Source organism: Oncorhynchus mykiss, chromosome 5 (assembly GCF_057628025.1).
Source record: "Oncorhynchus mykiss isolate SJ-2025 chromosome 5, ASM5762802v1, whole genome shotgun sequence".
NCBI lineage: Eukaryota > Metazoa > Chordata > Actinopteri > Salmoniformes > Salmonidae > Oncorhynchus > Oncorhynchus mykiss.
Genome location: NC_143026.1, coordinates 68,493,050 through 68,511,060, shown reverse-complemented (window position 1 = coordinate 68,511,060; position 18,011 = coordinate 68,493,050). Strand labels below are relative to the sequence as shown.

Here is an 18,011-nt window from a genome sequence, read left to right as displayed (position 1 = left end):
CTCAGTCCATCCCCCTCAGCCCGTCATTGCTAAAACACGGAATTAACAACACATTTGATGGATGAACACCAATTGAACTGAATGAACAGGTTAACTGTGAGGCTTAACCCACTATGTACACATGCACAACCCACACACTTATCCCAGGTTTAAGACTCCACAGGGATGAAAGAGTGGGAAATAGAACGATGGTCAAAAATAGACATGGGTTCAACACATCTACATGTGCTGTATTGGCTATGTGTTTATGTGTGTGTCTGTGGCTCTGTGTGTGTGGTGCATTCCTGCAGCGCGGTGATGACAGTCTTGGGGCTGGAGGACAGGGCTTAGGTCAGAGGGGGCTGGGCTCAGCTGAGGAGTAGAGGGGACTGGGTGGTAGAGGGGGCTGCAGCTCTCTGGGTCTGGCTCCTTGGATGGTGCTCTGCTCTGCCTCTGTCTGGATTGTGAGAGGTCCTGGAATAGCTCTGTGCTCTGCTGTGTGCTGCTGGCCTGGCAGAGAGAAGCAGCTGGTCCTCTAGCTCCGCTGACCCCTGCCTCTCCCTGACTGGAGGAATCCCTGCTATTAATGGAACATTATTACAAAGCACTATGTGACTATAGCAGCATTACAAAGGGTAACCCCGTCATCGGCCAAGCTAAATCCTATTCAATATTTGTGATAGAAAACTGAATTCAATAGACTAATGGAGTTGAGCCAAAATTATGTGGCCTGGCCTGGCCAAGCTCCACCCACAGTGTCACAGACGCTCTGGCACTTTGTTCATCTACTGTATGTAGAAATCTGATGTTAGGTTAACCTCTTGAGATGAAGCGTTGGAATAAATCAATTCACTATTTTTCTGCTTTTGTGTGTTTTTTATTAAACCGTTTGTACGTCTGATTGGATTCCACCTTTAACCTTTGTAGCGTTTGGTGAATTTGATCAACTCGGGTACCTTGTAGACTTGTCAGAACACGTTCAGTTGCACTTAGACATAGTGGAAGTTTGTGAAACCAGCATTCTGTCTCTCTCTCCTTGTGGTTGTGGGCTCTGCCTCACAGGTTACTTGATATTCAGTTAGAGATGTATTTATTATCCAGCAGGGCCTGTAGGGCACTGGTAGTGATTGGCACCAGTTAGTGGGGTTTGGCCGCAGCCCTTGCCAATCCAATCACTGTAATCCAGTGAAGGGCCAGAGGGCAATGAGCAGCGGCAGCCAGCACAGTCTAGCCCTGCGTAGCCTAGCCTGGCTTAGCTCAAGAGGCACAGAGTGGCAGAAACAACATGGGCATGCACTGTTTGGCAAAGCCATGCAGAATCCCCAGCACAGATCTGGAAATATACTGTAGAAAATCCTTGTTTGAGAAGCAAATCTAACCCAATACAATATTCAACTTCCTTTATTAGTATTCATATCAACACTGCAAGCACACTGTCTCATAGCAGATGAGAAAAGAATGTTCACAGCTTGACGGTTTGGCTATGCATGACTGGACCTGAAATAAAACATGTCCTTACCACACTAACAGTTTTCTCAGGAACAGCTTGGCTAAGTGCCTCGACAAACACTTTGAACAGTTGAGGAAAACAAATCAGACTTTCATGCAAACTCACACAATCTCAGTCAGAGAATGCAAAGAGACAAATGAGGAAAGACAGTGTGGCAGGCACATCATGGTCAGGTTGACTGTTATATGTTTATTAAAATGCCAATGTCTACAAAGTCTCCATCCGTTTCAGATAAAGGGCCAGTCTAATATGTCAGTCCTGTCATCACTCACCTGGCTCTGAACATTTCTGGCCTTTTAAAGGGGTTGCAAAGAAAGATTAGCCTCACAAGCCGCCTGGCTTGCGAGTTTACATGAATGGTTCACTACCACGGAATCAGCGCATAGGTAATCAGTCTGGTACTGTAATTACGAGGCTAAAGCAAGATCTCATTTCAAAAGGTCTGATTGGCCAATTAACATTGACATTCAAAAGAGTGGAGCGGCAATGATGAGGTACATTACTGGACCTGGCATTCAGAACTAACAGGTGAGGCATAGGGTGCATTGCTATCCAGTATAGCAGAATATTGGACCTGTCACTCACTCTGTCTCCTGACAACAGCTCAAAGCCACCTGGATAGACATGGAGTTCATGGGGGGGGGGGGGGGGGGGGGGGTACTAATCCAGTACTATTCTGCTGCATTGATGTCTGAGGGAAAAAACTGTGTTGGTTGTTTGCGATATTACAACAACAAAGAAGTTACTGCAAACAGACGTGCCAGTGTCACTATTCAGGATTCCAGCTTTAAAAAGTTAGCCATTTCTGTACTAAGAAAATGTAAAACATTTAAAACCAAAGATGAACATAGTGTGTGACTTCAAATATATACATTTATACACTTGCCATTATAATAGGAGGTGATCTTTGTGCAATGGATGCATGTTAACTAGGATGTCAGTGTGTGGGAACATATGTTGAGGGTCGGGCTTGGTGCCCATCAAAACATACGGGCAAAATAATTTGGTGAAGTTTATATAAAAGGCATCCAAAAACCTATTATTCCTCTATTTCCACAGCAACAACTCCAATCAAGCCCTTGTTATCCTATCCTTATACAGTACAAACTGTATATTTACATAAATGTGTATTTACATTTGTCCAATAGATCAGTTCTAGTACTGTACAAGCCATTATATGTTGTTACAGTCAATGATATGGTAAAGAAACCCCCATGTAGACATAAGTATAGGTAAATAAAGGCACACAAACAAACAAATACACAATCAAAGTCCCACATGGGACCATATAAAACATGTACAATGTGCTCGATGACTATTGACAGAAGGCATAATCAAACGCAAACTAAGTAACAAATAGAGAGAGCCCAGAGAACATGGCAGTTGGCTTTGGGTGTGAACAGGTGAGGAGAGATGTCTGTGTTGGGCCTGATTACATTCTTAAGTTCAGCACTGTTTCTGAACTTTACTGTTCATGACCTAAACCTAGGGACCACAGGAGAACCAAGCGAGTAGTGGGACATATAGCTGACCACATCTGACGGTCAACTGACCAGGCAGTTCAGTGAACCAGAGAGGAGGAGGCAGTGAGGACAAAGCAGAGGTAAAGGCAGCAAGGGAGAGAGAGAGAAATGCAGACATCCTACATCGCACAAACACAGCCATGCAGTCCAGCTCCCGCCAACTAACAGAGAGCAGCTGGGGAAAAGCCGCAGGTTGGCTGGCGAGCACCTCTTCTTGTCCTCCTTCTCATCCTCCTCTTCTGGCTTTTCCCTCTTGTGAATGCTCACCACCTCTCTCCAGTGCTCAGTGGCATCATCAGTGGAGGGGAAGGGGGTCTCAGAGTTGGTGTCATGGTAACCCCAAGGCAAACAGAAGGGTGATGAGGGTGATGGTGATAGCTGGGTGGTGTGTTGGGGTGTGGCCCACAGCTTTCACAGCTACCTGTGGAGGGGGTTGAATGGTAGGGACCTGGTGTGGGGGCTCCCTGGCTCCTGGGCTCTTCCCCAGTGGAACCCCAGCAGTGGCCACGTCCACTCTCTCATTCTCATCTGGGGAGGGAAACAGAGAGAGATACCAGATAGAGCTATTACTGTCACATCAAAGAGGTAGAAGGGGAAAGACAGAGAGGACAGAACGATTAAGACAGAGGGAGTGAGGTATCCTAACACAGACACACACAAACCTGTTACAGGAGATCTACAAAACCTTAGATCAGTTGAAACTCGCTACTGACAGATAATACACTCACAAAACAAGGAGACAAAAATGAATGTTTACAGTAAATTTGTGAGAACAACTGTCAAAGATGAACCCTACTTGGTTTCATGAGTTTCGCAGGGTTTTCACCCTCCGCAGCTTTAAATCAAGGGTGAGCTGTGGTGAGTAAATCACTGAGACAGTAACGGGACTGATAGTGGTATATAGTGAATGTAATGACAGTTAACATGAACCTGACAGCAGTTACAGCTAAAGCCAGTTAATGATCCACAGACATACAAGCTCCTGTGTGTATGTATAGTATGCAAGAACACACACAAAGTATTTAGATATTCATTTGCATAGGCCTATTGCTTTTAGTCAGATGGCCGTCCACAAATACACATAATGTACCAGTCAAAGGTTTGGACATGCCAACTCATGCAAGTGTTTTTCTTTATTTGTATTATTTTCTACATTGTGTAATAATAGTGAAGACACAAACTATGAATTGACACATATGGAATCATGTAGTAACCAAAGTGTTAAATCAAAATATATTTTATATTTGAGATTCTTCAAAGTAGTCACCCGTTTCCTTGAAGACAGCTTTGCACACTCACCAGCAAAGCACCCCCACACCATCACACCTCCTCCATGCTTCACGGGGGGAACCACAACATATGCATATCATGTGTACACCTACTCTGCGTCTCTCAAAGACACGGCGGTTGGAAACAAAAATCTCAAAGTTGGACTCATCAGACCAAGAGACAGATTTCCACCTAAATGTCCATTGCTTGTGTTTCTTGGCCCAAGCAAGTCTCTTCTTATTGTTGTCCTTTAGTAGTGGTTTCTTTGCAGCAATCCGACCATGAAGGCCTGATTCATGCAGTCTCCTCTGAACAGTTGATGTTGAGATGTGTCTGTTACTTGAACTCTGTGAAACATTTACTTGGGCTGCAATTTCTGAGGCTGGTAACTAATGAACTTATCCTCTGCAGCAGAAGTAACTCCGGGTCTTTCTTTCCTGTGGCGGTCCTCATGAGAGCCAGTTTCATCATAGCGCTTGATGTTTTTTTGCGACTGCACTTGAAAATTCCGCATTGACTCACCTTCCTGTCTTAAAGTAATGGTGGACTGTCATTTCTCTTTGCTTACTTGAGCTGTTCTTGTCATAATATGGACTTGGTATTTTACCGAATAGCCCTATCTTCTGTATACCACCCCTACCTTGTCACAAAACAACTGATTGGCTCAAACGCATCAAGGAGGAAATAAATTCCACAAATTAACAAGGCACACCTGTTAATTGAAATGCATTCCAGGTGACTACCTCATGAAGCTGGTTGAGAGAATGCCAAGAGTGTGCAAAGCTGTCATCAAGGCAAAGAGTGGCTATTTGAAGAATCCCAAATATAAAATATATTTTGATTTATTTTGCACTTTTTTGGTTACTATATGATTCCATGTGTTATTTCATAGTTTTGATGTCTTCACTATTATTTTACAATGTAGAAAATAGTAAAAATAAAGAAAAACCCTTGAATAAGTAGGCGTGTCCAAACTTTTGACTGGTACTGTACATATACACAGGTGTGCGCGAGTGTGAGGTAAGTTTTAATCAATCAGTGTGTCTCCCTGCCCAGGCAGGCTGGAGGCTTGGTTTGTCCTCAGAGAGTCGTTGTTCCAGCAGATACACAACACATGTCTCCAGGTGCCCCTCTTCTGCTCAACGGCACTATGTGTGTGTGTGTATACAGTGCCTTGCGAAAGTATTCGGCCCCCTTGAACTTTGCAACCTTTTGCCACATTTCAGGCTTCAAACATAAAGATATAAAACTGTATTTTTTTGTGAAGAATCAACAACAAGTGGGACACAATCATGAAGTGGAACGACATTTATTGGATATTTCAAACTTTTTTAACAAATCAAAAACTGAAAAATTGGGCTTGCAAAATTATTCAGCCCCCTTAAGTTAATACTTTGTAGCGCAACCTTTTGCTGCGATTACAGCTGGAAGTCGCTTGGGGTATGTCTCTATCAGTTTTGCACATCGAGAGACTGACATTTTTTCCCATTCCTCCTTGCAAAACAGCTCGAGCTCAGTGAGGTTGGATGGAGAGCATTTGTGAACAGCAGTTTTCAGTTCTTTCCACAGATTCTCGATTGGATTCAGGTCTGGACTTTGACTTGGCCATTCTAACACCTGGATATGTTAATTTTTGAACCATTCCATTGTAGATTTTGCTTTATGTTTTGGATCATTGTCTTGTTGGAAGACAAATCTCCGTCCCAGTCTCAGGTCTTTTGCAGACTCCATCAGGTTTTCTTCCAGAATGGTCCTGTATTTGGCTCCATCCATCTTCCCATCAATTTTAACCATCTTCCCTGTCCCTGCTGAAGAAAAGCAGGCCCAAACCATGATGCTGCCACCACCATGTTTGACAGTGGGGATGGTGTGTTCAGCTGTGTTGCCTTTACGCCAAACATAACGTTTTGCATTGTTGCCAAAAAGTTCAATTTTTGTTTCATCTGACCAGAGCACCTTCTTCCACATGTTTGGTGTGTCTCCCAGGTGGCTTGTGGCAAACTTTAAACAACACTTTTTATGGATATCTTTAAGAAATGGCTTTCTTCTTGCCACTCTTCCATAAAGGCCAGATTTGTGCAATATACGACTGATTGTTGTGCTATGGACAGAGTCTCCCACCTCAGCTGTAGATCTCTGCAGTTCATCCAGAGTGATCATGGGCCTCTTGGCTGCATCTCTGATCAGTCTTCTCCTTGTATGAGCTGAAAGTTTAGAGGGACGGCCAGGTCTTGGTAGATTTGCAGTGGTCTGATACTCCTTCCATTTCAATTTTATTGCTTGCACAGTGCTCCTTGGGATGTTTAAAGCTTGGGAAATCTTTTTGTATCCAAATCCGGCTTTAAACTTCTTCACAGCAGTATCTCGGACCTGCCTGGTGTGTTCCTTGTTCTTCATGATGCTCTCTGCGCTTTTGACAGACCTCTGAGACTATCACAGTGTAGGTGCATTTATACGGAGACTTGATTACACACAGGTGGATTGTATTTATCATCATTAGTCATTTAGGTCAACATTGGATCATTCAGAGATCCTCACTGAACTTCTGGAGAGAGTTTGCTGCACTGAAAGTAAAGGGGCTGAATAATTTTGCACGCCCAATTTTTCAGTTTTTGATTTGTTAAAAAAGTTTGAAATATCCAATAAATGTCGTTCCACTTCATGATTGTGTCCCACTTGTTGTTGATTCTTCACAAAAAAATACAATATATCTTTATGTTTGAAGCCTGAAATGTGGCAAAAGGTCGCAAAGTTCAAGGGGGCCGAATACTTTCGCAAGGCACTGTACGTGTGGTGACGTACTGGTGTTGGCTGGCATGCATTTCACTCCCTGACAAAACCTCTTCCTGCTCCCAGGAGTGTTGGCTGAGCTAAATGAGTGGATTAAGACAGTAAAGGCATCACGGACAGCCGAGGGGAGAAACAGAGCACAACAGACACGTCCTATCACAATGGCCATTGTACTCTTGCTACAATAGACAAAGGAGCTCTTTATCTCCCATTGCAATGAGGTGAGCTGTATATGATCATTACAAAATCATTATCGGAGATGAACAAACAGCCCCCATAGGCCTATTGACTTTAGCAATTGTATTGGCAGGATGTGCACATCCCAATGTGTTTGCCTGAATGTTTACAGACGTCTTGGTGAATGTAAATCTGTGCATGAGAAAATCAGTGTGGGTCCTCAACAGATGATTTAATAGCGCCAGAATGTTTAGTCACTCTGCTTCCTGGATTTCATGCCATCTCAGTCACTGGCTGTGAGGAAACTTATATTCTCTGGAGAGTCAGGCTCATTCTCATTCAATCTGCACTGGGACAAGCAGCACAAACATACAACTCTGTATGTGTGTTTGTGTGTCCACATGCATATGTAGAGGTGTGAGGGTGTATGCTTGCATGTGTGTGTGTGTGTTTAGAGGTCAGGGGTAATTGAGACAGTTTAGGGAGGAGGACATGACAGTGGATAGTGGTAGAGCAGTAGAGCTGGTGGTAATGGGGCACTAAGGCTCGTGTCTACCCGTCTACATGCCCTACAGCACTGCTGTCTCCTAGCAACGCAGGTTGACGTTTATTGTCATGAGTCTTGCCCTGGAGGCAGAACTGAGTGGTTTCCGCTAGATGGGCCAGCTACAAAGTACAAAATTGTCTGTATCGTAAAATTTTATGAAAACAAAAATTAGCTTTAGGTTTAAGGTTAGCGTTAGGCATTACAGTTAGCAGTGTGGTTAAGGTTAGGGTTAAATCGGATTGTATGACTTTGTGGCTGTGCCAGCTAGTGACCACTCTGCAGAGCCGCCTCCAGCACATGAGTCATCTTAATAAATGCCAAACTGCCCTAGCAGCCCCAGAACATGTCACTGGGGATAGAGTGGAGACACACAGCCAGTTGGTGAGTGATGAGCAATGCCCAGAGTCCCCATGCTAATAAGCCCATTTAACCTTTCCAAAGAAGAGGTTAATGTGTGCGTGTGTGTGTTTGTGTGTGTGTGTATGACGTTGACATTTCCAGAAATCTTCAGTGACGAGGTCCATAGGGATAATATCAGGAATTGCTCTAAAAAAAAGTCTGCATACAGTATGTGCCCACGCCTGTGTCTATGTCCATGTATACAGTGAATATGAGATGTGAACGTAACGGAGTTGACGATTTCATCTTAAATCTTCCCATAAATCCCATTGTGACAGGGGAAATGGAAGCTTTTAGTGTGCAACAGGGAGTGGCAATTGAATGCAAGCTTCACAAATGTTGCATTATTGTTAAAACATTCCAGACTGTTTATCTATGGGTAACAGGGTTGACGCGTTATATACTCGACCCGCTCAGTTGTCCACCGCAAAACCAGAAAATGATGTCAAAATGCTGAATCTTGGCACTTTAGCAAGTCTTTATTAATGTAAAAAAAAATCTGGATTTATTGAATTCTCAATGTGATCTATATTAAAAGGGCACTTCATTGAATATAACATTCAATATTGGCCCACAATTTCTACTTAAAATATTAAAGGAAAACAAAAAGCTATGAATATGAATTTTTTATGGTAATGTGTGTAATTTGAGGGTGTACTGTATAGGAATGAATATGTCCCAGTTACTATGAAAAGGCTGTTACACAGTGTGATGGGTTAGTAGTGAGACACTGCCAGGTTTGATGTATGCATCCTGAATTGTGGCCAGACTACGTGTCTGATAGAGACGTCAGGTCCTACAGATCTGGGCTGGGGAAAGAGTCCCTCAGCTCTGCCTGCTTTCAGCTTGGGCGTCGTGGGGGTTGGCATATGCAAGGGGTTTGCAATGGGCAACAGCAGGGGCTCTCGAGCATGATGAGGGGAAATAAATCACCCAGCCGGGAGACATCGCCGTGACAACCCAGAGGAATTCGCCCAGCGAGCGGAGCCAGACAGGGTGAAATATGGAGGAGATCTCAGACCCAGCTGCAGATGCTTGCCTCCCTGCCTCTGCCTGGCTTCCTCTCTCACACTGACATGTTCATGAGAGGAGGAACACCATGCTCCATCAGGATTTCTGTTTGTCACAATCTTCTCATGACTGATGAGCTCATTTTATCCCTACAGGCCATTGCTCGTGGTCTTTGGCTGAATGGAAATATGTACTCTAATCAGCCAGTTTCACCTGGACTGCCCTTGTTTTGGATACAGTAACAGTTGTGTAACACTCAGCTTTTTGACAAAGCAGGAATCATAAATATGTCAAATGGCCAAAAAACAAGAGATTTGGCAGGGCAGGAATGTCATTAAAACAAAGTACGGACGTGTGGTGTGTGTGCCACTCCTAACCATCTGAGCGAGAGCGTGGCGCTTCAGTGTCACACTATTACAAGGCAACAGTCACCATGGCGGTTGGAACATGTGACAACGTCCCGTCGGTAGGTGGGTCGGGACGTTGTGAGATCAGACATGGGGAATTGAGACACACACACACTCCCCCAAGGCCAGAGGCATCAGGCCAGTCAGTCATTAGCCTGCTCCAACCCAGGGGAGGAGCAGCAGTCAAGCCCCACTGTCAACACCCACACAGGAGGAGAGGGGTGGACGCCCCATTTTCTCACCTTCAGTGACAGCTAGTGGGGGAATTCACCCAGTACTGTGCTGTGTGACTGTATGCTGGACAGGTGTGTCTTGGAGATGGCCCGTGACAACAAACAGGAGATGCAGCATGTCAGGGCTAGAACACAGGCAGGATTCAGATTGGCTGAGGTGAGGTCACCTTAATTATAGTTTACCATGCTGATGCAGTCTGGCGGCCCTTTATGTGGAAACCACCAGTCTTATAATTATCCATACGCACATACACATACCAGGACATAAGATACGGGCTGGGGTTTCACTGTGTGACACATGCAAACAGTGGTATGAGCTCCTGCCAGAGACATATGTGGTACCGGTAAGGGAGCATCCTTTGTGCCATGTCTGTGACAGCTGATGGATATGAGGGAGGATTGAGGTGTGGACTGTGAAGGGATGAAAGACAGTGTGAGAGAAGCAAGGCGTTTTCCATAGACTTGTTAGACATAGACAGACATAACTCAACCACTCAACACATGGAATATTCAGATATGGCATTCCTGAGATTCTTAGAAGCGGTACTAACACTCAGATTGCACATAGTGTACAGTCCTAGAGATTCTCTCATTACATCAAATATTACCATCTACATAGTTGAGGCTGTACCAGATATACAGACAATAGAAGAGAACAGACACACACACATTTACCCATTGATGTGATGTGACCTTGAGTGGGGTTGGAGGGGGGCAGGGGGGTAAAGGTATCCCTGTATTTCCAGCTGAATCAGTAATGAGCCTTTCATTACCTTGGCCAATATCCCTTAGAGAGGACTGGCTGCACACAAAAAGACCTGAGGCAGAGACTATACTGATTGTACACAATTGGACTAGACTGGCAGACACTACAGAACTGCTTCTCTCTCAGCCTTTCAGTACAGTATCTTTCTCTCTCTATCTGAAACAGTATATCTCTCTAGTGATCACACGACTGTCTCACCAGGAAAACTACCTTGGAGGAGTTTGGGAGGCTATTTAAGATGGAAAAAGATTATGCTAAAGCGTACATTTGTATGATAGCACATTAACTTGTTTGAGTGCTCATGTATACTGTAGATGACATAGGCTAAGTATGGGTTGCTGCTGGGAAAGTAGTCTGTGGCTGAGAGGCATCTCCACTGGCCAATCTTAAAACCTACAGTACTACAGCAGTGCTTTTCCTGGTAATGATGATGATGATGATCCACAGACAGAGACAGAGAAACTCAGGGAACAGGAAATCCATATTAGCCCACGGCACTGGATAAACCTAGCAATTTAACTGTAACTAACACACATTCCTCTTCACAGTCCAGGTGTAAACACACACACAATGCTGATGTAAAAACGATGTGGCAGAATTAAATAATGTTTAACATTTTGTAGAGGTACATGCAAATACAAAAAAAGAGTGGGCATGTTCATCACTGTCACTGTGTTAAACGTAGAGGCAGACAGTACATTACCCATCTTCCCTGACTGTCCTGTCAGTAGGGTTATAAATATTGTCAGCAACAATGTGATGGAGCTTTGGCACAGAGTCCGACCTCTAGTACATCAATCAATATCAATTACAATCTCTATCACACCTTTACTTCAACACCGATAACCAGACAAACGTATATCAAAACAAGGCTGCCAGGTGAGGTGAGGTGTGTATATCCTCCCTCCCCACTAGGTGAACACAGGTGTTTGACCTTAAAATGAGCCAATTTCCCTTCCCATGTCTGCCTGTGCTTAGGTTTAATTGGCTGTAAAACAATATACATTCATTCACACAGCCCAGCAATGAAATAGAGCCACACAAACAGACAAAGGAAAATTGAAGCCACGTAGCCTACAACCACACTCATCCATACATACATACTGTATGGACCCAAACGTACATTGCATGGTCAGGATCAACCTGTTTCGCTCTCCATCTTTCTCTCACACCACATCTGACACATGCACAGACACGCACACACACACACACTGGCAGTGTAGGGAAGGGTTGTGTTACACCGAGCTGCAGATTTCACCCTCAGCAACTATTTATCAGGCTCCAGAGCTGAACAATCGCATAGAGTTACAGATTGAGTATGGAGTCAGAGAAAGGAGCCAGTCTCATTATAGGCCTTATTATTCTAGCCTCTAACCACAGCATATCTTTATCAAACAAATTATATTAATTTCTCTCCTGATGATTCACCTTCATCAAGGTGAAACACTGGCCACTGGCTTAATTTATATAATCCTCACTAGCTGTTGTATAAACACATTCAGTGCTCTATTCACCATACCATAATGGGAAAACTGAACTACAACAGTATACAATTATCAGAAGAGGCTGGTGGGAGGAGCTTTAGGAGGACGGTCTCATTGTAATGACTGGAATGGAATTAATGGAACGGAGTGAAACATGCTGTTTCCGCCTCCCGAGAGGCGCAGCGGTCTAGGCACTGCATCGCAGCACTTGAGACGTCACTACAGACCCGGGTTCGATCCCAGGCTGTCGCAGCTGGCCATGACTGGGAGACCCATGAGGCGGCGCACAATTGGCCCAGCGTCATTCGGGTTAGGGGAGGATTTGGCCGGGTGGGATTTCCTTGTCCCATCGCACCCTAGCAACTCCTTGTGGCATGCCGGGTGCCTGCAAGCTGACGTCGGTAGCCACATTGGTGCGGCTGGCCTCCGGGTTAAGCAATCAGTGTGTCAAAAAGCAGTGCGGCTTGGCGGGGTCGTATTTCGGAGACTGCATGGCTCTCGACCTTCACCTCTCCCGAGTCCGTATGGGAGTTGCAGCGATGGGACAAGACTAACTACCAATTGGATATCATGAAATTGGGGAGAAAAAGGTAAGTATGTTGTTTCCATATACTGTATGTTTGATACCGTTCCATGGTTTACAATGAGCATCATTCCCAATTAAGAAAGGCCATATTGACCCACTCTTGCATCACTAAAAACTTCAACATGAATCTCAGCTAAAATCCTCACCACCAACCCATCTTCCACTCATATGTTGCACAAACAAATTTGTACAATTGATAGAAATCCTTTTGAAATGTCTGTGTCAGTATATCTTAAATATGGTTTGGATCATATGCATCTATCCAGTGTGTGGGCAGAAGGATCCATTCTAGATGAGTAGTAACAGTGAGAGAGCACAGTGAATCTCTCATTCTTTAATGAGGGTTATTTCCCACCCCTGGGGTGCCATAGACAATGCATTACTGACTCTGCACTCAATTAGACACTACACCCGGCACATTCAACCCAGCGACAAGCTGTTTACCACCACACACACACACACCATTACTTTTAATTACAAACGTATTACTATCCAAAGACTTGTGAAAAAGCATCATATTGTCAGTCATCCATCAGAAAGAGATACTGTATATGGTATATTGCCATACTGTAGCATAATTACTTCGGTACAAGTCATATTGTAATCTGTCACTTGTACATGACATGTGGAACATTTTCATGATCAACTTCAAATAACTGCAAACCGGGTTGTTTTGTTGGAACAAGGTTTGAGGTTTAGGCCGCATTTCGCTCCAGGCATGAATGTCAAAGCCTCACCCAGGGATGAAGAAAAGCTCCTAGCTCATCTACTGTAGCCTACGTCCTATGCATGTCAGGAGCCCAATGCCATAGTTACTGAGAGATAAACGTATACCAGGCGGTGCCAAAAGAAGACCCTCAAAATTATCAAAGACCCCATTGCCACCCAAGTCATAGATTGTTCTCTCTACTACCGCATGGCAAGTGGTACAAATACACCAAGTTTGGAACAAACAGGACCCTGAACATCTTCTACCCCCCCCCCCCCCCCCCCCCCCCCCAAGCTATAAGACTGTTAAATAGGTAGTTAAATAGTTCACCAATAGCTACCCGGAATATCTGCATTGACCCTTCTTGCGCTAACAGTTCACTGCTGTTACTATTAATCCTGTTGCCTAGTCACTTTATCCCTACCTATATGTACACATCTACCTCAATTACCTCGTACCCCTGCACATCGACTCAGTACTGGTACACCTGTATATAGACAAGTTATCATTACTCATTGTGGATTTATTTTTCTATTTATTCCTTGTGTTATTTTTAAAATATACAATGTTTTCCACTATTTCCCTTTTTTTTCTCTGCATTGTTGGGAAGGACCCCGTAAGTAAACATTTCACTGTTAGTCTACACCTGTTGTTTACGAATCATGTGACAAATAAACATTTGATTTGATTTGTAATGAGATCGTGTAGTCATGGCATAGGGAGCAATCTAATACAAGGAAATGCCCTGTTCTGTCACCGTGCCACATAAACAATGATCAGCCCATAGGGAATAGAGGGAGAGAGTAACTGGTTTAAGGAAGGACTGATTGAATTATACAACAAGCTTGTTCACAATACATACATATCATTAAATCCAATCACAGCGAAGTTTTAGGGGCGCTTAGATCACAGTAACAATCATATTATAAGTACTCTCATAAAAACTGAAATCCAATGCAGATTTCACTGGAAGGCAACAGAACCAGAGCTGCAGCCACTGTCCAGCCAGTACATTTACACTGTGTTAAAACAGGACTAAAAGAGCCAGAGGAACACTGGTGTTGGCAGTGACAAACAGACCCAGCCCCACTGACCCTGAATGTGAACAGTGTGCACACAGCACTGGGCCAGGGGTCTGCTATGTTCTACTCTGCCTAGCTCAGCTGCTCTCCATCTCTCCCCTGGGGCCAACGCCGCCACGGATATTATCAGCTAAGCACTTTAATTTCCCCTGGCCTTCCCCTTTATCCATGGGATCTGCCTGGAAGACCAGAGGGAGCACAAAATGGCTGCTGCTGCACTCCGTAGCAGATGTATGCATGGCAACACACAGAGAAAGAGAAACTGTCTTTCTAAACTACGATTGATCTGCTTTGCCAAATGTGCAGACAGTGCGCTGCTCACCAGAAAATTGATTGTGCACAAGGGGCGTTGTTACTGGGAACCTCAGCTCTATGTACTGTATTTATGAGGAAGGGGTTCAAATATGTCAACGACCATGCTTTGCGAACAAGGTGAGGCTTATGTCTGACTGCTCTGATGTGTTTAGTCAAGCAGAGTTCCTATGTTCCTCCTCCCATTGTAATAACCAGGGTTACAGTATGTGTATTTTATTCCATGCATAGTAAATCCTCAAACTTTCTGTGAATGGTGGCAAATAACGGCCAATCAAAACGGGGATACACATCAGCATCTTTTGCGTGGCGAAGAATCTCATTTGTCAGGAATTGTACATTTGCCTGGGCGTGTTATTTTAATTTTACGGCCGCCACAACGCAACGGACCAGCCTCAGCCTCACGTCACCGTGGAAGACTAATAGGCCATGCAATGCGTTCATTTCCTCAGCTGCCTTCATAAGCAGACATTTCCATCTCAATTTAAACTTTGAGAGAGGGAGTTGCATGAAAGGGATCCGAGACAACAACATTAGAAACACACTCACATTAAATATGAAAGACCAGACCGAAAGCGCTCGTCTAGAGTGTGGTATCCTAACCTTGCATTATTCTATCAAGGAGAGAGAGTGACAGTAGAGGATAGACTAAGGTAATGTAAAATATATCGACATATTTTTTAGACTAAAATAAACATTTTGCCTGCTAATCAATAGGACATCAATCATTTCTCAATCAATCAAAACTCTAATTAAATGAAATGTACACATCAATATTTTACCATTAAGTTTAAAATAACTGTTCAATTGCTAGATGAAAAACAAAAAAAGTATATGTTCCCACAACTCCCCCATAGTGAGGTCTTGTTCCTCACAGTGTCACTGAGGTAAGCCATGTAAGTGAAAGATGTTTTCTGAAACAAGGCTAGTGAAGACATTGGGTCAGATATTGTAGGTTATGAGAGTTGTGACTGTTTAAGAATGGTTGACTATTTGCTTCCGTTTGTGTTCTCTTTGTTGTGTTGTCCTTGAACGAGACCCTGGAGACCACGGACCACCTTGTATCCATAGCAACAGAGATTGTCCCAGGAAAATCCCAGATCATTCCTCTCCCGGAGCAGTGCATTTTGGGAATTCTGGAGGGGAGGATATGTTCCATTTCTCTGGGATGGTCAAAATCATAGAAGGTGGATAAATTAACACGTCCTACTCAGCCTGTTTACCATTGAAAAAAAATAGTAAGTTCCGGTCTGCTTAACAGAGGCACCAAAGCATTAGCAGCTGGGTCTGGTCTGTTTAGTTCATTGACTGTATATGAACCCCAAAAAATTAGGGAGTGGGAAGTTTCGCTTTCTCTTCCGTCTCTGGTCCTAATTACATTACCATTATTGACATTGCAAAAGGGCGGACCTGTCTCAGCAAAGGAACTCTTGTTTATTTGAGATGAGAAAATCAATTTAGAATCCTAAAAGATTCCAGAAGAAAAAGAGAAAGATTTGATCCCAGCCTCGGAGTGAAAACCTCATCCAAACAGACCAGGGGCTGGCTATCCGTCTTGACTCCAATCATTTTCTAAGTAAAGAAAATATTCCTTTGATATTGAGAAACACATTATTAAAGCAGAGTGGAATCCAACAGCAGAGTGGAACCACATTGTCATCAAACAACAGCCAAACACCACTGCAGATTCACCACGACCAAGCAATAACTCATCATAGCACAACTACCATGACATCATGGGAGGACCAGGCCAATCTGACCAGGGTATCATTGTAGGATTAGGAGAAAACTTAATCTAGCTCAGAAAACAAAGATAGATACACTGTAGTGAGAGGAGAGAGAGAGAGATAAATAAAGAGAAAGATCTGTGATTCAATATTATCTAACATCCTGACACAGTAGAGCGTAGCTTTTCTGAATATCTCTCTTTGGGGATCATAGAAAGTAACTCCGTGACATAGGCATAGTGCACTATGGAAGCTTTACTGTGGAATAATCAACATATCCCCTTTTCCATTCTGTTACTGAGTTATGATGTAGCTTCACGTATACATACATACATACATACAATCATACATACAATCATACATACAGTACATACCTATGCTGGGGTAGAATTAGCTCAAAACAGGATGGATGCAAACCTCAGTCGAAACCTCTCCTCTCATTCTACCCTTTGTATCCCCCACACCACCATATTGGACTACTATTCTAGTCATACCTGTACATCTGCTCTACTACCATGTTCTCTCTGTCCAACTATTAGTCTCTACTCTAGCTGACCTGTATAGCCTCCCATCCTCAGCCACCCCCAGTGTTATCTCACAGTGCCTCTCCCCTGTTCAGCTTCCATGTGATCCCACCGCACAATCTGCTTCCCTCAGCAGACGGAGAGATGGAGAGAGAGAGAGAGAGAGAGAGAGAGGAGAGGCAAATGGGTAAATCCTCCTCAGCTCTCTCAGGATGCCCCTTCTGGCTCCATTTTGTGTGTGTGTATGTGTGTGTGTGAAATGAGAGCACAGAGAGGATGGCCTGCATTACGCTTCTGTATGTGAACTTTAGGAGTGCTGACAGTATGGGGAAGAATGGACCCATTCTATCAATGTAAGTCCCAGTCCCAGTCTCACACAAGTACAGAAATACACACACCTTTACATGCTCACACACACATTCAGTGTGACAACAATTTATGAGAATCTGTCAACAGACCGTACCAGCTGTATCCAAATCTAACCTTTGGCTTTGACGGAGTGCAGAAGAGTAAAGTAGTGAAACAAGGCTCTTGCTTTCCAGCAGTCACACTTCACTGAGCTACAACTCATTCTGAAATTCAGCTTCTAGGGACTTCGCTATGGGAAATGAGCGGGATCAGTGCTCGCTGTGTGTTGTACGAGTTACATTAAGCCACAAACCATACTCATGAATACTCACGAATACTCATTTAATTGTCATCGTCACAGCTAATCTCATTTAAAGGTGCAACCTTTACCCTGCTTGTTCACTGCTTTCCCTATTGAAGGGATTTGTAACCACTTGCAAAGATAACCATGTCCAGTCATCATTACTCCCACTAGGTGTGTAGCATGCTGCAAACTCCCTTGTCCTTCAAATGACTTTGAACAGATGTCTTCACCAGAAGGTAACAGTCACTATAATAGAAGATTATACTTCATATAGAAATATTCAAGCTTCTCTCTCCCATCTTTCCTGCGCTGTCGCTCTTCTTG

At 43.8% G+C, this 18,011-nt stretch overlaps 1 protein-coding gene across 1 annotated transcript in view; it reads right to left on the bottom strand.

Annotated features, from left to right (window-relative positions):
• Positions 1-1,658: 1,658 nt before the first annotated feature.
• gpc5b (glypican 5b) overlaps positions 1,659-18,011 on the bottom strand; it is a 95,879-nt gene continuing 79,526 nt past the window's right edge. Inside the window, exon 9 of the mRNA XM_036978156.2 lies at positions 1,659-3,540. Within this exon, the coding sequence (XP_036834051.1) occupies positions 3,341-3,540 (200 nt within the window). The 3' untranslated portion in view covers positions 1,659-3,340. The remainder of the gene's footprint in view (positions 3,541-18,011) is intronic.